The following is a 27,274-nucleotide window of genomic DNA, read 5'->3' on the forward strand; positions in this document are numbered from 1 at the left end:
TGGTCCTAGTCCCTGGCCTGATGACAGTAGATGTAGCGTGAGGGGAGTTATTAGCTTCCTCTTGGAACAGAGCTCTTAGTATGGCAAAAAGAATGGTTTCTATAGACAAGGAAGTGAATTGCTTCCTTATGCAATGAAATTTTAATGGTGGGCTTTTGAGATTGAGTACTTGGAAATCTGATTCATTTACTAATTCTCATAGCAGTCTCAGCCCTGCAGCTACAAAAGTTAGGGATTCTTGTAGGTTGCTGGTCATAAAAAAAACTTGAGTAATTTCAGTTTGCGACTCCCTGAAAATCAAACTCTGAGGTTGATTTTGTAAGCTGCAGGTTGAATTGGAGTCTTGTCAAGTATCTTGTGTAAAAATCTGGACATTTATCCAGTAAAGAATCCACTTACTGGAGACTCTGTATTTGATATACCAGCTGGAGTAATGAAGTCGTTCTAAGAGTGGCTGGTATACTGCAGATTCATGGAAAGTGCCCTTGGACTTCAAATACTCCAAGAGCAGCTGTTGAAAAGCATAAGTAAGTAGAATGTGTCTGGTTTAGGATCTATCCCATGAAGTTGAATCAGTCTAGATATTTCTCATACTAGTGTGTGAATAGTGTCAGGAAACACATCCCAGCTGTGTCTCATACACAAGGAAAGCATGCAGAATAGCTGAGGAAGTTGGCAGGCATCCTCGGAGCTGTAGGTCCCTCAAGCCAGTGATAGCAGAACCCATTAGCCAGTGTGTCTGTGGGGGGCCAGCGAAGCCATGCTACACTAATGTTAGTGTGGTTAGTCCTAAGAAGCCTTCCTAAACTGTCTCACTGTCATCTGCTAGGTAAACACTTTTTGAATGAATTATGGCTGCGAGCTTGGTCGCCAACATGCAGTCCAAGAGATTACCACCTCACATGTCTTATAATAGCAGCAGTAGTGGGGTCACGGTTGCATGCTTTAGACATGGAGCCAAGCACACGGGAAGAAGGAGCTCATTACTCCTGCGATTTCCTGCTGGTGCTTCATCGGTTCACCTGATGGCTCCCAAGAGCACAGAGATCCGGATGACAGTGCTATACTTGGGCTGCAGCTTTTGTTTGCCTTCAGCCCAGGGCTCAGCTTAGAAAAACAGAAACCACTTTAGCTATTGTAAGCAGGAAGGGATTTAAGAATGGGGTGAATATAAAATATTAGAAGATCTGGAGAAGTAAATTTGAGGTAGGACCTCCAGGAATGGCTCCCAAATGACAAAACTGCCCTACCAAGGCACCAGGTAGAACCGAGAAGGTAGGATCAGGAAACAGTCCTGGAACTGTTAGCTCCGGAAACTCACAGCCTAAGCAGCAATCTGAGAAGCATGATGCCCCACAGGTGCTGCTGTTAGCCTTCAAAGGCACGCTGCTGGACTGGCATCATCCAAATCCACAGTCAAGACCCCATGCCTTGACGCCCACGGAGCTAGTGACTGGACATGGTGATGCTACTACAGAAAGCCCAGCCGCCCCACACCACGCTTGCCTACAAGAAACAGAAGCAGTAACTGTGCTTTTCCATGTCCAGTCTCCGTATCTGTCTTCCAACGTCCCACAAGTTCATCTGATTGGACAAATTTAAATCACATCTGGAACCTTAACTGTAAGGGAATTGAGTTTTTGCCTGTCCAGCCTATGTGGTACAGACAGGCGTCCTAAAAGGAGGGGAAAGGGGTGCCAAGCACTAACCCACTAGGAACCCCAGCCAGCTCGCTGTGTCCCTAGAGGGAGCAGCGGGCAGTGGGTAGCAAAAAAAAAAAAAAAAAAAAAGGCATTTCCTGGCTTGAAAACAGGAGTGAAACCAGGAAAGAAGAGAGAAAAGAAGAGAGAAAAGCCTAGCTCAGTGGAGCTAGGGGGAATTTTTGCTGCCTTTCTGAAATCCCTATCAAATGCTGCCCTCTGATGTTTGTGGAATAAACCACTTTTGAAAAACGCTAAAACAGAGCCTGATGAGAGTATGCGTGGAGCTGCAGTTATCCAGGGTGAATAGCTATGGATGTCTGAATTTCATAGAAATTGGGAAAAATCCACTGAACTAGACAACAAAACTACTTCCCAATGAAGCAGCCAATTGACATTCAGGTTTGCCAAGGTGTTGACTCAGACCTCTTGATATAGCTTACTTTTTCCTTCATAGCAGAGTGGGAGTAATTTCAAATATTTCTTGATTTTCATGTAAAGATCAAGATCATGTAAAGATCATGTAAAGCATATGATCAATTAAATTATAAATCATTTTCATAAACTATGGGTCCAAGAGAAGACTTCCAATAAAGCATTTAATTTATTGCCAGTATTGTTAATTTAATTTTGACTTTTCTTGGTCTGTTATCCATCTTTACAAGATCCTTGTAACCATACCACCATCATAGTTAGTGATTAGGAGAACATCACTGATTTCAGAATTTTTTATGCCAGGAAGCGTAAGTGTATGTCAGCAAAACAAAACAACGCTCTAAATAAAACATTGCTCAGTGCAACCAAGAACTGAAGGCTACTATGTTTAAAATTATTAAATCCAAAGCTATCAATTGCAATACAAAACACTTGCCAGATTCATGGATTGAATAATAAAATCCATGGATGAGGGGCTGTCCTTTGGACACATGAAGCATGCCCTTACCTTGTCCTTGCTTGATCATGCTTCCCCCTGGAGGTGCATCCATAGAAGTGTGGTTCTCTTTTGTCTTCCTTCCAAGCTGCTAAGGTGGTAAGGTCCAGGGTCTATGCTCACGGGTTGTAGTCATCTCCTTCTCGTCCCTCTTCTTCCCTCATGGCCATTTTGTGGTACACCAGAACTGTGGCTGGGGATCTTTGGATGGGTGAAATTGAGTAAGGATAGGCTTCCTCTTTGGACAACTTCATATGAATTGTCTATATTGGGTTTAGGGGTCAAGGAGCACATTTTTCAATCAAGCATTCCTCTGTTTTCCTTTGTTAACCTTCCTTGACTATATGCCTTTCTTGGTTATTCTTTGGTAGGATTTAAATATTCATGTGTCTCTGGCCAAAATAATTTCTACTAGCATTTCAATGTCACTCTGATTTCTAGTTGGATACAATCTAGAGAAGCCAAGGAGATTGAGAAAAAGCCACCATGGCAGGAATTGTAGCACTCTTTTCTGAGAACTGTCCCTACCCTAAGACCATCATCTCTGAAAACTTATAAATATTTGGGAACTCTTTGACAAACAGTATGAAACTATCCAAGTTTGAGGCTAGAGCAGTACTAAGATATGAGAAGCTGGAGATGCTCAGCCGAAACCACTTTGTATATTGCTTCATGCCAATAAACCTTCAGTTTCCAGGTGCCAGTCCCCATTCCCACTTCTCTCTTGGGTCCTCTGGCATTAAGGGAAAGGCTTTTGCAAACAAGTCACTGCAGAGATCAGAGTGTTTCCCCTCTGCATAGCCTGGGGGACATGCATCATGCTTTTCCTGCTCCACTGTTTGCTTTCCCACTGGGGAAGAGGTGGACTCATCTTCAGGATGCAGGGATGAAAGGCTGCAGAAATCAACAAGCTTGAAGCTGTGTGGGGTCAGAGCTGTGTGTAATCAGTCATTAGGGGGCCCTGATCTCCTGATCTGCTTCAAAGCTGTGGAATTTGACTTGAGGGATGTCATCCTGCTGGGTTCACAGAAGAAATTTCCAGGGGCTAGAGGTGAGGTCTAGCCACAAAAGTGAGATCATAGACACAGACACCCTTAGGAAAGAGTTTGTAGTGCTGTTGTTATGATAATGACAATAATAAGTTAACCACAAGGACCCTCCTGAGACTGTCAAATCCCTCATGGTGGGTTGCTTAGTCATAGTACAATAGAACAGTGCGGATTTGAGAGCAAAATAAATGTGATAGAGAAACGATTTCAATGTTCACAAGCAGGAGACAGATTAAACAAATTATGGCAATCCCTATAACAGAATAATATGCAGCTGTTAAAAAAAAATTATGTAGTGCCCACATATTGCTGATGGGTGTTATGACTGGTACTTCCTCTGTGGAGGGTAACTTGGCACCACAGATCAAAAATGCAAATGCATATAACTCTAATCTGGCATTACCATGTATATCCTACAGATATATTCACAAAGGAGCAAAATGGCATCTACATATATGCATGCACAAGACAATTTATGGTAGCATTTTTTGTAATGGCAAATGTTTAAAAACCAACATTAGGGAATATGTTAAAGAAAAGTTATGGTACAGTGGAATACAGTACAGCCTCTTAAAAAAGTTCTCTATGTCCTGAGATATTGCTAAATGTAAAAATAACAACAAAAATCAAGCGGCAGCACAGTATGTGTATTACATCACTAGCTGAGGTTAAGAAAGCAGAGGAGAGAGGGAAGATTATTTTCTGGAAGACAGCTGACATTCACTCCAGTTCGCTGTCAGACTCTGATGCCTTCAGCCACAGCCAGCTGGGGACTGAGCTGTTCCTGAACTGGGCAGCATCAGCTGATGAAAAAGCTGAGGGTGTCTATGTCCTCTTGCACAGCAGATTTTAAATTTTAGTGGGCATAGGTATCATCTCAGTTACTTGCTGAAAATGAAAATTTAAGGGACCTTTAGAGACTGGGACTCAGTAGGGCTAGGGTTGGGCCCTGGCATGGGGAGGAGGGTGTTTTTTTTTTAAACAGATTTTATATTTCAGAGCAGTTTTAGGTTCACAGCAAAACTAAGAGGAAGGTAGAGAGATTTCCTGTATGCTCCCTGCCCCTGCCAAGGTATAGCCTCTCCACCATTAACAACATATCCTGCCAGAGTGACACATTTGTTACAACTGATGAATGAACATGGACACACACCACTATCAGCCAAAGTATGCAGTTGACATTATAGTTCAGTCTTGGTGTTGCACATTTCTATAGGTTTGGACAAATGTATAAGGACGTGTATCCACCACTACAGTGTCACACAGAGCAGTCTGACAGCCCTAAATTTCCTGTGTTCTACCTTTTTATTGCTCCTTCTCTCCTAACCCCTGGAAACTGCTGATCTTTAACTATCTCCACAGTTTTCCCTTTTTCAGAATGTCTTATAGTTGGAATCATACAGTACGTAGCCTTTTCAGATTCTAGTAGTTACGTTGTGTTATTTCATTGTTGTTTTATTTTGCATTTCTCTAAAGACATATGATGGGGAACATCTTTCCATGTGCTTACTTGCCATTTGTATACCTTCTTTGGTGCAGTGTCTGTTAAGGTCTTTGGCCCATTGGTTTTTTGGTTTTTTGGGTTTTTTTAAAACAAGCACAAAAGGTGATTCTGGCGCACCAGATCCTTGGCCCAGTCTTTGAGAAACTATGCGACAGTAACCAGAGAACAAGCATCTGTGATGATAAAGTCTCACCGTGTTGAAGTCAGATCCAGGATCTACGAGAAGGGCATCCAGCCATGCCATTTGGCCTCAAGCTCAAGTTCAAGAGCCCTAAAATTTGGCTACTGTTCACTGACAAATTTGTTCACGGAAGCAAGCTCCTCCACAAATTCAAAATTTTGGTCCTTCTGAGCTTGAGGGTTATCTTATATCACTTAATAATTATATCGGAAATGCAACAGAGATAATTTGCTGGTCACCCGGTTATTCACAGACAGAATATTTTACTCATTTCTGCTGAAATTTTCATTTCATTTTACCCACTGGCTTTGGACTTAACTTGCTCTTCTTCCGCTGTCCTAAGGTGAAAGTTTAGGTTGTTGATTTGTGATCTTTGTCTATAAGGTAGGCAGGAGTACCTATACATATTCCTCTAAGCACTGCTTTAGCTGCATCCCACTATGTTTTGGTATGTTGTCTTCATTTTCACTCATCTCAAAATAGTTTCCTTTTCTCTTGTGATTCATTTTTTGACACATTTGTTATTTAGGAATGTGATGCTTAAATTTCATGTATTTGTGACTTTCCCAAACTTTCTTATTATTTCACTGTGATTATTTTGTATGATTTTAATCTTTTTAAACTTACAGAAGCTTGTTTTATGACCTAACATATATGGCCTATTCTGAAGAATGTTCCATGTGCTCTTAAAAAGAAAGTCAGTATGTTTGGCCACACATGGGAAAAAGGGAAAACAGTCTTTCAGTCAGTTTGATTCCACGCTTCAATAGCATTAAGCATACTGGCCAAGGTTTATATTGGGGGTTCAACACCATGGGAGGTGGCATCTCTTTCAGAGGAAATTCATATCTTACTACATGTTAAAAGTAGCATAGAGTTGGCAAGAAACCATATTTACCCATCTTTCATATCATGGCATACAAAAAACACTAATACTCACAAGGCATACTGGAGTAAACAGAAGAGGCTCCCTAATGAAGCACTGGCTCTTCTAGGCAGTAGCCGACTACATGAAGAGGTGAAAGGAATGAATAACCAAGAACGTTCATAACTAGAGCAACTGTGTCATGTTGCCTGTCGTCCAGGTATAACTTTTAATAGTTTTCCACTTTTTCAGAAATCTCCCAGCTTAGATAATGGGTTATGATTAGCTTATCTATAACCCTCTCAATACCAAATACTTCTATCAGGTTGGAAAGCTCTGAGCTAGGGCACTGCTCCCACGAACTGGTTCTCAAGCTTAGCTGAGTATTACTATACTTAGAGGACTTTTAAAAAACACCAATGCCAGTTTTATCCTCCAGATTCTGGCCTAAACATCTGTATGTATAAAAGCTCTAGGGCTGATTCTGTTAAGCAAGCGCTGAGAATCACACCACCTAGTTCAAACAGAGCCTGCCCTGCAGTAGCGCATCACTCTACTTCCTCAGTTTAAGCAAAGTAACAGGGAAGAAACAAACTCTAGTCTGTCCATTTTCATGAACTCCTCTCCTGCACCAACCAATCCCAATGTCTCTCCACTCACCTTAAGGATTAACCTTTGTTATCGCCTTCCCCCAAACGCAGAACTAGTGAGACTTCTGTTTCTACTTCACTCACTCTATGTGGTTCGCTCATATTGGCTTTAATGAGCACCTCTTGATTCCTAACTCCTAACTTCCAAAAATACCTAGAAATTGTTGCTCTGTTGATGGTACTGTTTCCTGTTTTCTAATGTTGCTTTATTGTCTGCTATACTTGTTTTGCATTTCTTTAGTCACTTTAATAAAACCTTGGAAGAGGGAAAAAGAAGACTTAGTCTCATCATTTTCAAGCCTTTTTTTCATCACTTGGTTTTTATAGAACAATGACTAGTTATTGTGGTTGTTTCGTTTGTGTACATTTTCTAGCTCTTACCACCCAGCAACAAATTCAATCAACAATCAATTCCCATTTTCCCTAAGAGGAACACTTCTCTTCTGAATCCAAGATAACACCATCAATAATAGTACTGACTATGAGTTGTAACGTCACCAGTCAATTTGTCAGTCTGGCTCTTATTACAAATGACAACTAGGAGCTTAGCAAAAGTAAAAACTGAAGGTGAGGAGTTTTGGAAAAATCTTTCAAACTGTTAATATCTGATACTAAACATACATAAATTCAGATGCTATTCACGTCAAAATTATAAGAAAATGTTTCTACTTTTAACAAATCTCCACTACTCCCCATCTACAAAGTATTATAGTCAGGGTACAAATTTCAGCTTGGAAAAACTACTGGCAATTCTAGGTAACTACCACCAGTAAAACTGTTCACCTTAGTCACACAACTACTGAAGAACTGTTCAGACTGCTGAGGAAAAAAATTCAAAATTGAGTAGAAGAATGGTCATAATGCTTTAATAATTTCTAATAATAATTAATAATAATAAACAACTTTAGACTCCTCCTCTCATTGCTTCCCTAACCAAGATTCAATGAATAAAAATTTCAACTTAAAAAAAGCAATTTTTTAAAAATCAAAGTATACTTGACTTACAGTATTACACTATTTTCAGGGGTATATCATGATGTAATGTTTTTATAGATTATACTTCATATAGTTATAAAATACTGGCTGTATTTCCTATGCTGTACATTATATCCTTGTGGCTTATTTATACGTAGTAGTTTTTACCTATCTCCTTCATCTATTTGCCCCTCTTCTCTCTAATAACTAGTTTGTTCCTCTGTATGAGTCTGTTTCTGTTTTGTTATATTGCCTAGTTTATTTTTTAGAGTCTACATATACATGAAAACGTACAATATTTGTTTGTCTGACTTATTTAACTAAGTGTAATACCCTCCAGGTCCATCACAAGTGGCAAATTTTTACTCTTTTTTTTTATGGCTGAGTAATAATTACATTTTATATTTACATATGGAATTAGGGTACACATATCTTTTTGAAACAGTTTTGATTTTCTTCGGATATATATACAGGAATGGAATTGCTGGATTTTTTAACTCTTTGAGGAACCATCATAGTTTTCCACAGTGGCTGTGCCAATTTACATTGTTATTAACAACGTACTGGGGTTCCATTTTCTCCACATCCTCACCAACACTTGTTATTTCTTGTCTTTTGGAGGATAGCCATTCTGACAGGTGTGAGGTGATACCTAATTGTGGTTCTGACTTGTTTCCCTGATTAGTGATTCTGAGCATCTTAACACGTGCCTGTTGGCCATATGTATGTCTTTGGGAAAATGCCTATTCAGTTTCTCTGCTCATTTTTCAATCAGGTTGTTTGGCTTTTTTGATATGGAGTTGTTTTGAGTTCTTTATATATTCTACATATTAACACCTATCACATCATTTGCACATATCTTCTCACAATCAGTAGATTGCCTTCTCAGTTTGTTGCTGGTTTCCTTTGCCTTGCAAAAGCTTTTAAGTTTGATTACATCCCATGTGTTTATTTTTGCTTTTGTTTCCCTTGCCTGGGGAGACAGATCCAAAAAAATATTGCTATGTCCTATGTCAAAGAGCATACTACTTGTTTTCTTCTGGGAGTTTTATGATTTCAAGCCTTACATTTAGGTCTTAAATCCATTTTGAGTTTATTTTTGTATATGGAAAAGATGTTCCAATTTCATTCTTTTATATGTAGCTATCTAGTTTTCCCAGCACCATTTATTGAAGAGATTGTAATTTCCCTATTGTATAATCTTCTTTGTCATACAGTATGTGTTTGAGTTTATTCTGGTTCTCTAATCCATTCCGTGGATTTATGTTTCTGATTTTGTTCAGAATTTTTCCATGTATATTCATCAAGCATATTGGCCTGTGCATTTTCTTTTTCTGTAGCATCTTTGTCTGGTTTTGTTATCAGGTTAATGCTTGCCTTGTAGAATGAGTTCAGAAGTATTTCCTCTTCTTTTTGGTGGAGTCTTTAGGGTTTTCTATATATAGTATCTTCAATGTTTTTGGAATAGTTCGAGGAAGGTATTACTCTTTAAATGTTTGGTAGACTTCCCCTGTGAAGCCATTCAGTCCTGAGCTTTTGCTTCTTGGAAGTTTTTTAAATTAGATTTAATTTCAGTACTGGTAATTGGTGTATTCAGATTTTCTATTTCTTCCTGATTTAGTCTTGGAAAATTGTATGATTCTAGGAATTCATCCATTTTTTCCTAGGTTGCCCAATTTATTGGCATATAACTATTTGCAGAATTCTCTTCTGATTGTATTTCTGTGATATCAGTTGTCACTTCCCTTGCATTTCTAATTTTTGTTTACTTGGGCCTTCTTTTATTAATGAGGCAGATGAAAAGTTTATCAATTTTATCTTTCCAAAATACCAGCTCTTAGTTTCATTGGTCTTCTCTCCTGATTTTTAGTCTCTCTTTTTGCTCTGATCTTTATTATTTCCTTCAATTACCAAAAGTATTTTATTTGTGAACAATGTGAGACTGATACTAGCTTTGTATAGTTTCACTTTCTGTTTCTTATTCTTCCCAAAGGTTCAGTTTTAAAAAAGAGTATTACTGTTTTAAAATTTCAAAACATATACATACAATCTGTACTTATAACATTTTCAAATTTGTCTGTAACAGCTTAGAGCTTTGAAGAGAAGGAGGGAGAGTGGCTGTGAGGACAGGAAAGAAAGGGAGAGAATATTCTTATAGTAAAGATACATAAAATTAGAAGAAATAATGGGGTACTATCACTTAACCATATAAAAACTTCCTGCTACTTTAGCACAACCTGGTGGTGATTCTAGGTATAGTAAATGTCAGGCAAATCAATAAAATTTTCTAGTTACTTTAACTACACTTGTAAGTAGTATCATTTTAATTCAGAAATTTAAATACACACATTCACAGGGACTATTTAAAAAACTTGTAAAAAAAAGGAGTTAGCCAAAAGCAACAGCAAAATTACATGATTACAGTAGGCTGAATTTGCACATAATATTCATTAAATAAAAATCAGAAAGTAAAATCATCACACACGCCCTGTCCGTCATCAAATTATTCCAAAAAATCTAATATTGGTATGCTAATGAACCAAAGTATAAACATCTCTTTATGACCAACTGCTCAGACACCATAAACACCACTTTCATTTCTTCAGCATCCCTTCTCGTGGCACTCTTCTTTACCTCTTACAGCAATTACTTTGTTGGGTCAACTTAAAAGCCTTAAAAGTAAGAATTTATATGACTGGCCAATGGTTTTTGATGTAAATTCTTACTCTTTGTAACAACAGAAAACTTGTGTATACTGTTAAACTGGATGGTATCTGATATATGGCATGCCAGTCTTCAACATGTACTAAATTTTATTAAGGTGTAAAATCAGGTTATCCTAATATTTGAAGCATTAACAATTTTTTTAGAAACATAGAAACCCAAATATTATCATAAAATGGTTTTGCTCTAGCTCTTTTCACCATATTAAGATGTAAATACTTGAGAACTTACTAGACACTGAACTCCACAATATACTTGGGAAGACATGATTTGAATATGTTCACTATAAAGTACCAAAAGAGCTCAGAAGGTAATTGCAAAGTCATGTTTTATACTACATTTGTCCTACAGGTGTTTACATAATTCATTTTTCTACTTCACCCATTCTATAATATTCATTACAAACACTGGCTCCTGGGCTCATCTGAAGCATAAAGCACAGTAAATGATTCGAGTGATTATTTTCTCCATTTTCCTAAGGACAAAATCAGCACTATTCTAGATGCTACAGGGAATACAGCTTAATTCTCTCCTGGAAACCTAACCGAGAAAAACTTGTGACAGGCACTAGCACACGTCTTTTCTTTCCTAAATCCTCCCCCCAAAAATAGTCTAGCCTCAGACCCCTGGTGTCTATTTATCTAATGACAGACTCCATCCTGTATTCCTAACCACAGGGAAAGTTGTTTGAAAACACTCAACTTTATATATGTAAATCTTATGTTTCCTTTTAAGTTATATTTTTCTTCACAGTCCCTACCTTTATCAAGTTCAGTATATAAAAAGTCATTTTTTGTGACTTTTTACTTATTTTCTATCCACAAACAACAAAAATCTTCACTTGTTTCTGGAGATCTAGGATATACAATTTTTTGTGTAATCTTTTGCATAATATAAAGTACATATAAATTTTGAGTTATCCTATTTTTGTGAACTGATGATGACAGTTGAATTATTTAGCACAAAAAGGTGGTGTGGATTTTACAAACCTTTGCTTTGACCCTCCTAAAATGATAAACAAATTCTAAAAGATGATGAAGTTTATGTGCTAACCGGCAATCTCTTAAGGTTCATTTTACCAAGCCACAGCAAATAATTTAAGAGAATCTCATGCCACACTATATGGATCAGCATTTGCAGGCTACGCAGCTCTTTAGCAAGTAGTCAACTCTGTCACTGTTGCACAAAAGCAGCCATAAACAATAAGTAAAGGATATGGTATGGCTTTGCTCTAGTAAAACTTTACTTATGGAAACTGAATTTCATGTTAATTTTTACATCTTGAAATATTCTTTTTTTTTTTAAACATTTAAAATATAAACACAGTTCTTAGCTCACAAGGCCATGAGAAGCAGGCTGGATTCGGCCAACAGGCCAGAGCTGGCTGTCCCTTTTAGACTTTTATAGGTTACGCAACATGTTTTAAAATTACAGGTTCCAAGTCTAGAGATTCTGGAGACTTGTTTTTTTATATCTCTCATTTTAAAGCTTATACCAGACAAGTTTTCTACTTTCTGGATAAATATATTTACATGAGAGAGAAAATTATTCAGAATACAAATCTTACTTTAAAAAAAAAGACAGAAAGCTGCAAAATAGATTTGGTACATAATTTCTTAGTTTTTACTTTAGGAAAAAAGACCATGAGGAAAAGATTTATAAATCTCACCATCCCTTTCATAAAAGTTCCAACTGACACCAGCAGTTCCTCGCATGTACAACCATCAAATCTGACTGCAATATGAATTATACCTAGGATTTGGAATTTACCAAGATGAGTTCTGGACACTCTTTTAAAAATGCACAGTTGTATCATAGCACACTATGGCTTCCACAAAATTTGAGACACTGAACAGGAAACTCCTGCTTCCATAATATAAGGAAACAAGAATACTCTTTCCATAGTCATCAAGTATAAAAAAAAAAAAAACCCTCACAGTTTGATTTACCTTTATCAAAGGTAAAATGATTCACTTGTTACCTTTCATCGATTATTTTGATCCTCAGTAGTTCCTAAACACAAAATAAATTCCGCATGAACTCTCATCTGTTTGGGTTTTCAAAGCAAGATACCAATACAAAATGTATTGAACTGGCTGGCAGAAGTCCATGGGCTAAAGAAAAAGAAATTAAATATAAAATGTTTACCAACTTTATCCTTTCTAATTTTACAACAGCTTTAGGTATTGAGACCTAATTGGTTTCTTGTGTCTATCCATTATGAACATAACTCAATCTTCTATTTTAATACTCCTCAGTGTCATTTTTTGCTGGGTGCTTCATTTTGCGACGTATAAGATCATCTCGTCCAACTTCAACCATTTGTTCTTCCCAAGATTTCATTTCATTATAATAACGAATTTTATCATCTTTAGCAAGTTGAATATATACCTGAGAAAAAGTGTAATTGTTAAAATGATTTCTTTAGAGGAATTTCTGCAAATAATTTCTGAAATGCTTCCCTATAAATTACCTTACTATTGTGCATGTATAAAGGGGGACTGAAAAGGAGTGTTTCTGTGAGGTAAAAATTAGACAAGAAAAAGGTAAGAGATAAAGATTTTTAAGTATTAATGAAGTTGTTACAATTTCAAGGCTTGGAATGTGGAAAAGGAGCAAGAGCAGACTGTGATCATCACTAGATAGAGCAACACTAAGTTATAAATGACAATGTTTTAAAAACCAACTTTATTTGCAGCCAAAAACTACCAAAAGAAAAAAGCCAAATTAGTTCCAAGAATACGAAAATAACTTTAAAATATTTTAACTGTGAACTTAGTGATATAACGTTGTTTTCACATGAATCAAGACTTGTCCTAATATATTCTCATAGATATTCTAACTAGACACTTGAGACTAGAACCATACTACTTACTTGCTTTTGAGAACTAGAGAGATTTTTCCAGTTTTCATTTACAGTTTTCAGCTTTACCTGTAAAACAATGTATGTTTAAGAACCAGATATAGGGACTTCAGTGACTAGAGGAAGGTTTTTTAAATTATTCATTGCAACAACAAAAACTCAGATAATCAAGAATCATGGGCAGAGACTCACCAATTCTTGTACATTACATCCCAGGACGTTATTTATAACTGATGTTTGTACATTTTAACCACCTTTACCCATTTCACCCACCTTCCCCCATTCTGGCAAATACTAATCTGGTTTCTGTATCTAGAGTTTTTTTTTTTTTTTTTAAAGATTCCACATACAAATAAGATTATATATTGTCTTTCTGACTTCACTTAGTGTAATACTCTATAAAGGACCATCCATGATGTTGCAAATAGTAAGACTTCCTTATTTATAATGGCTGAATAATATTCCACTGCATATGTAATTTTCTTTATCCATTCATCCATTAATGGACACATTGGTTGCTTCTGTGTCTTGGCTATTGTAAATAATGCTGCAGTGAACATACGGGTATAGATATCCTTTTGAGTTAGTGTTTCGCTCTCTTCAGAAAAATATGCACAAGAAGTGCTGAACCATATGATAGTTCTATTTTTAATTTTTTGAGGAATCTCCAAATTGTTTTCCATAGTGATTGCACCAATTCATATTTCCACCAAGAGTGTACAAGGGTTCCCTTTCCTCTGCATCCTCACCAACACTTGTTATTTCTTGACCTTTTGATAAGTAGCCATTCTAACAGGTATGAGGTGATATCTTAGTGTAGTTTTGACTTATATTGACCTGATAGTGATGCTGAGCACCTTTTCATGTACTACTAGCCATCTGTATGTCTTCTTTTGGAAGAGGTCTATTCAAATCCTTTGCCCTTTTTTAAACAGATTTTTTTTTTTGCTATTCAGTTGTATGCATTCTTTATATATTTTGGATATTAACCCCTTATCAGATAAATCATTACAAATATTTTACCCATTTGGTAGGATGACTTTTTGATTTTGTTGGTGGTTCCTTTTGCTGTGCAGATATTTGTCTTTCTGGATTCAGAAATATTAATATTTGAGTATAATCTACATTCTGTCATAGATTAAGTTTAAAAACTAAGTGTTTTTATTTCCTCTCTGTAGCTTAGTGTTTTTTTTTTCTAAAATTTGTGCCGAAGTGTTTAGGTTAGCAATAGGAACAACTGGTCCTTATTCTACTTAGCTGAACTTAATTATGTGACTTGGAAAAAAGTCGTATTACCTCCCTTAGGCTTGGTTCTTCATCTATAAAATTAAAGGGATGCAGGAATCCCACAGCTGGAGAAGAGGCAGAGAGGAGAGTGAGTACACCTCACACAGCCTGTGCTGTTGCTCCCAGACAGCAAAGACTGAAGGGGAAAATGGGTGGGTGGAGAATGAGGGGCAGAGACAGAGGGACAGGAGAAGGAGAATATGAGGGAAAGAGGAATATGATTTGAAAAGTATCTGTTTAAAGCTAGGAGGGTAACATCAGTGATTTTAAGAAGTAGAGTTAGAACAATGAACTTTACTATTCTGACCAAAGCTTTGACAGCATTTTATTTTCCTATCAACAAAAATAAAGGTACAAAATAGTATCTGAGCCTACACAACCACTATGTTTTGAACATTTTAAATTTATCTTTACAAACACATCTAATATATTCAGGTATAGTTACTCACTAAATAACTGTTCTCTTAGTTTTGGAAAGAATTGCTTAAATGCCCTCATTTTTTTTTTATAACTTAGCTTGCTGTGGGAAAGTCAAAAAGGCAGATTGATTTACAATGCAGAATTCCCAAGTAGCACAGAAATTGGCAGCACCAGATAGGTATAAAATAGAGGTGAAGGTTGGGCTAAAACAGGAGGATTGATGGAAAAGGTCTGTTTAAAAAGAGGTTAAACCCCCACCATGGAGGACATTCATCCTTTCAAACAGTTGCTCTGTGAATACCCAGTACAGCTGGGGTAATGGTACCATGCTGAAAACAGGGAGATTAAGTGAAAATGTATATCCCAGAAAGAAAAGCAAAAACTACACTGACAGAAAAGAGAAAACAATACAGGTAAGTTAAGAAAATCAGAGGACTAGTTCAGAAGATGCATAAACAAGTAAGAGTTCAAGAGAGTCAGAAGGAAAAAAAAGGGAGCGAGAGAAAAGGGGAGAAAAAAGAAATCAGATCACATTCAAAAGATCCACAACGAAAATGGCTTTATACTTCTCAAAAGCAATTTAAAAAGGCTACAAGAGAAAGGAGCAATCTTTTAAAAATCTTGAGAGAACATGATTTCTACCCTAGAATTCTATGTCAAGTCAACCTATCAAACAAATGTTAAGTGGAGACATTTTTAGACATACAAAATCTCAAAAACTTAATCTCCCATGTACTCTTACTGGGGGAGATGCTATAACAGAATTAGTAAACCAAGAAAGACAACAAAAGAAGCAAAAGCACCACAAGGATGAAGAAGGTCCCAGGATGTCAGCTGAACACTAGGTAGAAAAGGAAACAACCAAACTGGAACAAATCAACAGCTCCAGATTCAAACTGACAGAATATCTAATGCAACTAAATGTACTCAAAGCTAGTGAAAACTGAAGAGCCTGAGGCTGAATTACTGATAGTACATAAAAAACTAAGCAAATAAAAAACAAGACATAATCAATTTCAGGAAAAGTCTTATAAGAAAGGAAAAATAATCTTAGCAAGTGGAACAGCTCACCTATGAATACAGTTCACATAGTAAGTACTCAATACTGATCTAAACAAAATTATGGTAATTATATTGGGCAATAGGGTGATGGAACTGTGAATAGCAGAATGAGAAAAAGTTAATTTTCATCTTAAATAAACAGTGGGAGGTAATGCCTAAAATAGGTAATGCTTAAAATTTCAAAAAAATCAAGAGGTAACAATATAAGGATATTATTTAGAGATGTGGAAATACCGCAAGAATAAACTATAACAAAATGTATTTGCTTTAGGAGTAAGGACCCTAACTTAAAAACTAGTATCTTTCATAACAAACCTTATTTTGATTCTTTCTACTATAAGGATGTATAACCAACATTTTTTACATGAGTAAAAATGATATAATCGAGTTAATTTTAATTTCCAGGAAAAAGACCCAGCTATGAAGATTCCAAGACGATTCCAAAGTACAGAGTTGAGAATCACTGATTTAGAAGGATTCTCTAGCATATAACGTTCTTATACTAATAAGAAAACTAAGTCCATGGTAAATTCGTGACTGAGCAAATTCCAACTTAAAAAATAAATAGGGTGACTACTATATATAAAATAAACAAATTTATACTGTACAGCACAGGGAACTATATTCATTATCTTGTAGCAGCTTATGGTTAAAAAGAATATGAAAATGAACACATGTATGTTCCTATATGACCAGAGTATTGTGCTGTATACCAGAAATTGACACAACATTGTAAACTGACTATACTTCAATAGAAATATATTAAAAAAATAAATAGGCTTGCATTTTTAGTAATGTAGTAATGTAGATTTAGTAATGGACACTATATCCAAAATCCCAATAGAAGTAAATCAGCGAAAGTATGTAGCCTGAAAAAAAGTACATAAAACATACACATTATTTAATCATATATTTAACAGGATGTGCGAAATGAACTAAAGATCCAAGTAACCCAAAGAGGCAGAGGGGCAAAAACCTAAATCTCAGACTGACAAGAGTTAGGGATCTGAACACTTTTCTTACCACGTCATATTATAAAAGGAAAAATACAACTGCCAATCTGGAGCTTCTGAGAAGGAAATAAAGGAAAGACTAAGCCACAACAGGAATGACAAGCTTTTTTTTTTGACACATTCATATGACGACATTCACATGTGTAACACATTGCCATGGGCATAACCAAAATTTTACTAAAGGATACAACATGAAGCCATAGATGATATGCAAATCCTGGTACAAAATATTATACCTCTACTCTCATTCTTTCCTAGTGATTGTAAAACAATGAAGAATTGCTGGAAAGGAAAAGTCTCCAGAAGTTTAACACCTTTATAAACTTGAAAATTTTACATGTCTTTTAAATTAAAAAAGTTAACTATATATACATATTGGCAACTACATATTCAAATTAATTGTATGTGGTAAGAAAAAGGATTTTTCTTTAAAAGAGATACAAGAAAGAGGGCCTTATTTGTACATGGTACTTGTTTATAGTATTTACTACTTCTTTTTACCACCTGACATATGGCACCACTAAAATTTCTTGTCAAGGTATTTAAAAATTAGAATAAAAAAAATTTTTTAAACAAACACAGTTCTGTTTTACCTGTGATGTACCATCCTTAGCTTCCTGGAAGCGTTCAGCTATAAAAATGTTGTAAGCTGAGCGTGGTCTTTTTGGTTTTCCAAGCATTGTTAACTCCTGAGTATTAAAAATCGAAGAGTGAGATGAAGTTTTAACCTCTGAGACTTAATTTTACCTACAGAAACTTTAGTCACTACTATGCATTACAGAATGTTCTTTAAAGTGAGTATTACAATTCTTATATAAAGTATGTGACTATTCCCTCTTAGGGTCAGAATTTTTTGATAGTACTATTTTGAAAATTATTATAATTTTATTAATTATTTTTCATACAAAAACATTTCCTTTACATATTATTTTCATGGTCTCCATGAACTGAATAACTGAGCACATATGTACATAACCTTTCTTAAAAGATAAAACAATCTCTGTTTCATCCTTACAGGACACTACCATCTCCTTGGACAAATCACTATGTGCCTCCACAACTCGTGAACATCTGTTAATAAAACTCCTATTTCATTTCCTTCTCTGCATGTCTCTCAACCTTTAACCCTCAATAGATGTGTTAGATTCAGTTCTTTTTACTAGGTATCAAAAGTGGGGTGGGAATGGAAGAGAATACAAGTATTCCTTGCTATCTAAATCAATTCAGTTTCTAAGCTCAGAGGATGAGGGATATTGCCTATTTAGTTTCTGAATTTAAATAGTATTGTAATTTATAAAATGATGTGGCTTTTAATAGCAATTTGGTATAGTCAATAACAAACCCAACTTTCATGGATAAGTAAAGTAGGGCTCCTCTGATTTACACGTAGAGATCACTTCCTTCCTCCTGAACCTTTCAGTCATGCAACTACTGTTGACTCTAGGCATTTTACAACTTAACCATGCATCACTTCCCCTTCTGTTTCTAGAGCTACTACTAGAGTTTTCTCTCTTAGATGCTTCACTTGCAACTTCCTGGTTCCCACACTTCTCACCTGATCTCTAACTAGTTGGAACTGGGAACCTAATGGGAAGAAAAATTCCTACAGGAGAATGGAAATCTGCAGGAAAAAATACTCAAGATTCAGGTTTCCAGTTCCCCATGTAAGAAGCTTGGGAGTCACCACTCTGTCCCAACAAGGATAAAAGCTCAAGAGACTAAAATATCAACAACTCTTCTTGGATCCACAGAAGAGGACACAGGGCAAACTGCTACCCCCAAGATTGGAGACACAGACACAGACAGGTGAACACAGGGAGCTTATAGAAGGAGAGACTCAGAAGTGGAAACCCGTGCTGGGTAGGAAAACCTGAACTATAGTTAACAAAATGCTAGAGGTTCCACATGGGCAACTCTGAGAGTTTAAAAACTCCAGGGGGACACAGTCATAGGAAAGCCCTCACAATATTGTGAGATTTACCTCCAGGAACTTTACCAGATTCTCACACTAAATATCAAGAAAAATCCTCTTCTACTCCAAGCAGGAGGAGAGGAAAAGGAATTTTTTGAAATGGCTGAGCACTTTATTATTCTTAACAAAGACTGCCCTCAAGGAAAACTAGTTAATCAGAACCTAACCTGCTAGGGTACTATCAGAGCCTGAACTGAGTGAAAGGAATACCCTGAGTGGCAGCTCAGTCAAGCCATCCTGTTCCACCAAAGGGAGGGGGAGAAAAATCTGAGGAACACTTGTGAACTTCACGATGCAAAGGCATAGGCTCATTAAAGGACCAGGACCTAATCACAGGACTGTATAACACTTGCCTTGCCCCCACACCTTACCACCACATTAGCAAGGCCTATTTACAGCAGTTCCTTTTACCTAGCATATCATGTTTAGCTATTAAGAAAAAATTCCAAGGCATACTAAAAGGTGAAAAACCTAATCTGAAGAGACAAAGCAAGCATCAGAACTAGACATGGCACAAATGCTGGAATTCTCAGACCAATCTCTTCAGCAATATTCAGAATCAAATTCACCATTAGCTATAGAACAATTCAAATCAGCAGGCTATTCTAGATAAGACTCAGAAACGAAGATTCTTGCTATTCCTGATTTAGCTATTTCAAAACTATGTTCCTACAGCTTTCATGCTAGTCCTAACTATGTATCTTAAATTCAGATACATCCAAAAGTATCAACAAGGGTTTCCAACACAGACTCAAAGGCAAGTGCTTCTCTAGTGGCAGAAGGGAACTGTCCTTTTTTCCTAACTGGAGTACACCTGATGACATTCTACCATATAGCCACATATATCATCAAAATAAGAAAAAAAGACCTATATTCATAGATACATAAATTTCAGTTCTTTGTCAAAGGAAAAGAATATTTCAATGATACTTACTCTCTTTTTTATTAACGCTTTCTTTTTTAAACGTTTCTGCATGATTTCTTTTTCCAACAATACCACCTGACTTGGAGTTAGTTGCTCTTGAATTCTATTTATCTCTTCTTTGTATGCCTGCCAGTCTGCCCTGTAAGCATCTTCATATATCTATAAATTAAAAGACCCAAATAAGAAGTCACTATGCTGTTGCTGGCTAATTAAACATAGCACATCTGCCAGGGAGAGACAATTAACATGACTTTGGGTAAAGACATACCGAACCACCAGGTAGAAAATGTGCCTTGCAATCTCATTTATAAATCACGTATTTTTCATATACATGATAACCAAGGTGAGAATCTAGCAATTGGCTTCCAATTTCAAATTCTTGCCAACTCTTCACTGCCACCCCCATATATCCAGTCTCATCATCTACATGGATCAGAAGGTATGAAGTTCCTTTTGGGCAATGGATGTTAAGTAAAACCCAGGGCATCTGGTCCCTTAAAGGAGATGACAACTGTTTTTAACTGAATAACTGGTCAGCAATGTTGAAAACCTATATGCTTACTTTTTTCTCTGAATCAGGAAGTTCCCTCCAAAGCTCAGCAATTTTTTTTATCAGTTCTGAATTTTTCGCATCTATAGAATGGAATAGTGAAAAAAGATGTCACAATTTTATGTCTCAGGATTAATTTCTAAAGACTTCCAGGAACACATAATCCACTAGCTCTGAAAGTTAGTATTTTTACAGACACCCCTATACTCACACAACTTAATACAATGATTTATCTTTCCTTTAACCAGCTAATTTAAATGATAAATAACTTAATGCTTTAACAGTGTTAAAGTCTGTTATCGATTAATTAAGGAATATATCACACACTACCAAAATGGTCCTCAGAAATTCATTATTAGTTTAAGCAATTGGGTAATCAATGTCTACAAGATTTTTACTTCATATTTCATTGAAACAATTTTTTCAAGTCTTTCAGTAATTATCAAGCTCATAAAACCTGACTAAACAACAAAATATAGTCTTGATTCACATAACACCTCCTTGTATTTCATAATACCATTTGCAAAAAAACTAAATCATCCTAAAATCAATTCATTCTTCCCCACTTCCTTCCCCATCTTAACTGGAATAACAAGGTATAAATGATTTAACAAACCACTTGTTAGTTTCAACTCCTACATTTTAAAAGATGTAAGTACTTAAGCATGTGTCTTAAACCAATTCTTTATAATGTGAGATTACAACTCATTTGATTTTCCCAAGTGCCTGGTGATGCACTGTGTGTGAAAGGGCTTTAGAAATCTTAAGCAAAGGCTATTACTAATTTAGTCATTATTTTCACACTATAACCCAAATGAAGACCCACAGTCTTTCTAGGGCGTCAACAAACCTAACTGGAAATCTCAGGAACTCAAGAACCAATTTTCAGTGAAAAAGCACTTGAAATTAACATTAATTTGTGCAGAGCTTTAAAGTTTACATAACACTTCCACAAAGTTATTTCACTGCAACTTTAACAATTCCCTGAGGCAGAAGGAGGAGCTAGTAAGCAAGAGATAAAATGATTCATCAATGGTCCTCTAGGCCACTGACAACTAGGCCCAAAATCCAGCTTTTTCATCCTCTTCCCTGGGTGCTTCCCCCTCTATACACTATTTTTAAAGTATCTTTCACTAGTCCTCAATTACATTTAAAGCACCTTTATGGTAAAAAAAAAAAAAAACCAACAAACAAACAAACAAACAAAAAAAAACCTCCTATTTTACAGTCCATCAAACTGAACGGTTATGTTTCTGCAGGCAGTAGGTGGTTTAGTAGTGTAAATCACGTTTGCAGTCTAACTGCTTAATGATCTCTTTATTACATCAGGGAAGAGTACAAAGCCCAAAACTCCTTACCTGGGTTCTGAGCTTTAAATAAGGGTAGCTGTTCTTTAGAAAATCGAACGTATGAAGTCATAGGCTTCTTTGGATAACCAGTCAAGTTGGATGAATACCACCTCGGTACATACGCAAAACTACATACAAATAAAAAGAAAATAACCATCGTTAAGCATTTAAGTGCCCATATTCATATGCACACGAACACAGATGCCAAATAAGATGTCATCAAGATGCTAATACGACACCGCCGACAAGAAAGCTAGTTACATTTAAAATCCTGTCCTATCCAGGGGTAAGAGCTTGCAAAACTTAAGTCCCAAAGCCCTTACCTCCTTAGGGCAGAGAGTGGAGGAAAGCTCCTGGGCCCCGCCTTCTCCATGCCTAAATGAAGGCGGGAGGCTCTTGGAGCAACTTCGCAGGGCACGCCGAACCGGGTGCTCCAAGGATGAATGGTGAAGAGGGGCGGAGAGGAAGGCGGAAGGTGGACGGAGGCCGGAAGCCAAGGCACTGGGTAGTGATGGAGTAAGGCCTGGTCCCAAAACCACGACCCCCTAGGCAAGGTCGAGGTGTGAATCAAAGGGCCAAGATGGCCCTGACCTTTTAGGAAGATCAGAAAGGGGAGAAAAGCGCCTACATTCCAATCCCAGGCTGTCCTGAGCCCTGCCGCCTCCTGAGGCGCAGGCGGGCTGTCCTACCTGAAGGGAGAACGCAGTCGACTTCCACAGCCCGCACAGAGGTCCGCTCCTGATTTTCCCAGGGCACTCAGCACGCCCCACACGCCCCGGAGCAGCGCCATTGCAGCCGCGGACAAAGCACTAACCAAGCCCCAACCTCGTACAGCCCCCTGGCACACAAGAACAACTCCAACAATGACGACTTGAAGCCGTGAGAAACTGTCCACACTCCGCTATCATGCCCGCCACTCGCGGGGCACTGTGGGAAATCGCTTAACATCCGGTTTAGGCAGGAGGCGCGGCAAGGAAGTACTGGCGCAGGCGCTGTACCGACTACCCTGGTGGGCAGTACTGCGAAGGAGGAGGAGGAGCTCGGGGGCGGAGAAGGGAAACCGCAGCCCGGCTCGCCTGCGGAGGGCCCTGGCCTCGAGGGGGCGCTGCTGAGCCGCCTCTGCCCCCGGGCCCCCTCCGCGGTCTGTTCCGCCGCGGGTCCTGGAGGCTGATGGAGGCACTACGATGTCCTCACCCCGACCAGGCACTGGGTGGCGTCCGCCTGTGACGGCGGAAAGGGCTAGGACGTAACAAACAGTATTACCACGAGGACATGGGTAGCTGTGCCGCCCACGCTGCTGAGGTCGGGCTGCTGGGTGCTGCGAGCCCAGCTGAGCGCCTCAGTGCAAGCAGGAGGCCGACTACACACTGCCGAGGAGGGGAATGGAACACGGTTTCAAATCTAAAAATGCAGATTCCCGGGCTTTACCGCAAAGCGTGATTCAGTACGTCAGTGTGGGTCCCATGCATCTGTATTTTTAACAAGTTCCTCAACCTTTAACAAGTTCTAATGCCAGTAGTCACGGGACCACATTTAAAGCAATACCATCGTCCCATCCACTGCAACCATCGGTGACCCAGTCTTCAAGGCAATATGCTTAATTTGTAGGAAGGAAACTTTGGCTAGTTAGCTGTCCGGAAACGGATTCTAGCCCCAGCGTTAGCATTAACATTTTGATCCGGGAACGTCGCATCCCTTCTCTCAGATTTAATTTCTCCCACTGCAGTTAAGGATGTTGGACCAGATCAGAGTTTTCTCAACCTAAGCTCTGAGAACGTGTGACAAGTACGCCTTGCGATGGCGTTTGCTGTACAACTGTTCTCCCTGATGGCGTTTGCTGTACAACTGTTCTCCCTGGGGGTGATGGCATGAAAAAGATTGGGAAGACCGAAACTAAAGCTATCTAAGAGCCCTTCTAGCGTTTACATTCCAGTTTTAAGGATAGCCGCCTCCTGAAACAGCCTTTCCTCTGCTGGATAGCTGTGTTAGAAAATTCTCAGCAGTGTAATATGGAACGGAGAATCTGCTATCCTTCTGTAGCTTTGGAATCACTAGCCTTTTGATGCTGCAAAGGACTAACCCACTTCTTTTCAGTAATAAGCAAGTATCACCACTTCCCTTTTCACAGATTCTCAGGATTGAAAGGGACCTTCTAGGTCATCTGTTCTCACCTCTCACCCTGTCTTGCAAGAAACAGGTGTTTGGGGGAGTTTTCTTATGTACAAGTTCCCAAACGTAGGTAAAAGGCAAGACATTCTCCCCACCTCCAGTAAAGTCTAGTGGCAGAGGTCAAAAATGAACAATTACAATTTCTGAAACAGTTTTTCTCTACATTTTTCTAGAATATTTCTCTTCTTTCAGATGTTTGACATAAAGTTACTCTTCTTTTGGATATGTAAAAAATCTTTTTGTGGTTTTAAAAATGTCATTTTAATAAATCTTGCTGTAAAATTCTTATAGATCTGATCTGTAACATTTCTGTTCTCATCAGATGCCAATATTCCTTAAAACTCATGTACACTGCAGTGATAATTTTATTCCAAATTCAGTATTTACACAAAAAATGTAATTCTACCTACTTATGCAAGCTCTCTTTAAACAAAAAGGCATACGGTTTCATGTATATTCACTTTACAAAACTTGAAGACTTACCACAGTCTTCTCCAGGGTTCCGTCCCTTTATTATGTTTTAAAAGTTCATCCATTTCCATCACATCAGCTATCAGTTATATCCTCATGATTCCCGTATTTTATTTTGAATCCAGATCTCTCCTTTTGGTCCCACATCTGTATAACTGCTCTCTTCTGTGCATCTTTACCACGATGTTTCACAGCTACCTCAGTTTTCCCTAAACAGAATTCACTATCTTTCCCCTATCTTGAACTCCTTCTCTTGGTAAGAGACACCAGTAATCCCACTGAAATTATCTAAGCCAGGAATTGATAAATCATTTTATAATCTCCCTCACTCCTCCCCCATCGACCAACTGATGATAAGTTGCTGATTCTACTTCATTAAATTCTCTAGGAAGTACTTCCCTCCTCTTTGCCTCTATTGCCACTGCATTTGTTCAGGCCAGTAGTGTGATGATAAATCAGCTCTCCATGGTGTAAATACTCCCACCATGGCTGATTTCAAAGTACCACCTGGATGTTGCTGAACCTGACATACACATAACTGGCTCTTCAAGCCAGTACCAACCAGCTCCTGTATGCCACTGGTTCAGGCTCTGCCATATTTTCCCAAAATCTGATGTAGTTCTCCTACTTTCAGTCTTATTTCCCTCCAAACTGTATTCCACACTGTCAGCAGGTCCATCTTTCTAAAAGGCAAATCCCATTTATTCATTTGTTTATCAGACACGTATGGAGCACTAACTCTATGTACTTGAAATCTTCAGTGGCTCCTGATTACCCACAGAATCAAGCTTCAATTCTCATACATGGCATACAGGTCCTCCATGAACTGGCCTTTCTGTTTCCTCTATAGCATCATTCCTCACTTCCCCTTTGTTTGAAATAATTTATTAATTAAATAACCACTTCTTCTTCTGATTTAATAAGTACATCAAACCACTTCAGTCTGGCTCTGAGTTTACTGTTCCATTTTCTGTGATATGTCAAAGTTATGGAAATTACTGAATAAGAATAGAGGCTTAGAAGTTAGACAGATCTAGGTTCAAATCCTGCTCTTGTTACTTACTAGCTATGTGACCTTGCCAGATGACAATCTCTCTGACCCAGAGATTTCCCCTCTGTGAAGGAACAGTAATGGTTGATTCTTGAGATCATTATGAAGATTAAATTAGAAAATGTGTTAAAGGTTCTTAACATGGCCTCTGGCACATAGTAAAAACTCAATAAATAATGGCTATAATTTTCCTTACATTATTCATAACAATTATTATTAGTATCTAAATAATTATAGATATGGTATGGATTGTCCTGAAACAAAAAAAGTCAGATTTGCTTCACAGCCCTGTCTTTACTTTTCTGGTTGTTTCCTCTCCATATTAAATAGCATATGTACATACATATTATATACCTGCATCGCTTCTCCCCTTCTATTGAACTTTTAACATTTTTTAAATTAGCAATGTTTGAGTGTAAACACTGTGGTAGGTGATGAAAAACTAAAACAACATACTCCTAGGTTGGAATCATTCTTTAATGTTTTCAGAACATTTTAATGTAATTGTGCTTAATTGTATAATTCCAAGTTGAAGAAGTCAACAGAGAAGGTATTATCATGATCATAGTTCCCAACTTATAGATGAGAGAAATTAACTTCAGAAAGCCCACGTTGCAAGGTTGCAATAGTTAGTAAGTTGTGGAGGTGGAAACCTGGTCTTCCAATTCATTGTCTTGTGCTTTTCCCATTATCAGACTCTCCCTCAGACTCAGTCAACACATCACATCATTCCAGCTCAAAAGATTTTCCTTGGATCTTCTAGGGTATATGAGCTTGTATTATTTTCTTGTGACATCATATAGCACTCCAGTTTTTAATCTATGTTTATGTGCAAATATTTTTTCCTCAACATTTGGTAAGCTACTTGAGTACAACATTAAGTCTTCTGCTTCTTTCTGTCCCCTATAGTACCTAGCATAGTGTATTGAGCATGACAGATGGATTGAGGGACAAAGAGAGTGACAGAGAGAGGGAGATAAAAAAATGTGAGAAGATTAGTACCTGCACAAATTATTTATATACAAACAGCTCCATAGAAAACAGCACTTACCTGTTACAAGTGTCATTGGCCAACAGGAGGGACAGCTATGGGTCAAGATGGGAACCGTGTAAAATTTGGGAACATGTCTATGAAAACAATGATCACATTCATTGATAACTGCACACTGGTAAAGCTGAAGGTAGCACCAATAAATAGCAGCAGTCAGAGACCAAGAGAATTCCCTGATGAATAACAGAGTTAGATACAGAGATATCACTTCAAGAAAAAAATATTCCTAAGAGAAAGCAGTCTTGCTTTTGTAATTATAATGGATAAATAATCCAGCAACAGTAGAAGCAATCACCTAGTAGGCTCAGCACGGGGTATAGATGTGATTCTGAACTCGTAAGTAAAATATATTTCTAGAAATAAGATTATACTGTAAATACTACATTTAAAAACAATTTACTCTCTACTGTGTAGCACAGGGAAATATATACAAGATCTTATGGTAGCTCACAGAGGAAAAAATGTGACAATGAATATATATATGTTCATGTGTAACTGAAAAATTGTGCTCT

General features: G+C 37.6%; 2 protein-coding genes across 4 annotated transcripts in view; both read right to left on the reverse strand.

Annotated features, from left to right (window-relative positions):
* The window catches only part of BICC1 (BicC family RNA binding protein 1), a 328,975-nt gene extending 316,312 nt beyond the window's left edge, over window positions 1–12,663 (reverse strand). Inside the window, exon 1 of one of the 2 annotated variants that reach the window (XM_064488159.1) lies at window positions 12,561–12,663. In XM_064488159.1, the coding sequence (XP_064344229.1) occupies window positions 12,561–12,567 (7 nt within the window). In that variant the 5' untranslated portion in view covers window positions 12,568–12,663. Of the gene's footprint in view, window positions 1–2,643; window positions 4,193–12,560 lie in introns of those variants that run through there. The other variant, XM_064488158.1, reaches the window with a different exon arrangement.
* Window positions 10,157–23,137, reverse strand: TFAM (transcription factor A, mitochondrial). Of its 2 annotated transcripts, none has more exons than XM_010985765.3 (7): window positions 22,710–23,137; window positions 22,030–22,148; window positions 20,684–20,754; window positions 20,131–20,280; window positions 17,818–17,913; window positions 13,455–13,511; window positions 10,157–12,970 (listed from the first exon to the last, which is right to left on the reverse strand). In XM_010985765.3, exons 1-7 carry the CDS (start codon window positions 22,808–22,810, stop codon window positions 12,824–12,826), a joined length of 741 nt encoding a protein of 246 aa, XP_010984067.1. In that variant the 5' UTR covers window positions 22,811–23,137; the 3' UTR covers window positions 10,157–12,823. The 2 variants fall into 2 exon arrangements, with proteins under 2 accessions (XP_010984067.1, XP_064344239.1); XM_064488169.1 differs by having other exon boundaries at window positions 10,157–12,693; window positions 22,710–22,971.
* Between the last annotated feature and the right edge of the window lie 4,137 nt (window positions 23,138–27,274).

Source organism: Camelus dromedarius, chromosome 8, assembly GCF_036321535.1.
Source record: "Camelus dromedarius isolate mCamDro1 chromosome 8, mCamDro1.pat, whole genome shotgun sequence".
Lineage (NCBI taxonomy): Eukaryota > Metazoa > Chordata > Mammalia > Artiodactyla > Camelidae > Camelus > Camelus dromedarius.

Excerpts from the sequence above, each read along its gene's own strand:
- TFAM (XM_010985765.3), bottom strand. The coding sequence starts at position 22,810 with ATGGCGCTGCTCCGGGGCGTGTGGGGCGTGCTGAGTGCCCTGGGAAAA. Across the intron at positions 20,281-20,683 it reads TTCCTGATTCAGAGAAAAAA|ATATATGAAGATGCTTACAG; the intron begins GTAAGCATATAG and ends TTTAATTTATAG. Across the intron at positions 12,971-13,454 it reads TCTCTAGTTCTCAAAAGCAA|GTATATATTCAACTTGCTAA; the intron begins GTAAGTAGTATG and ends ACTTTTTCTCAG.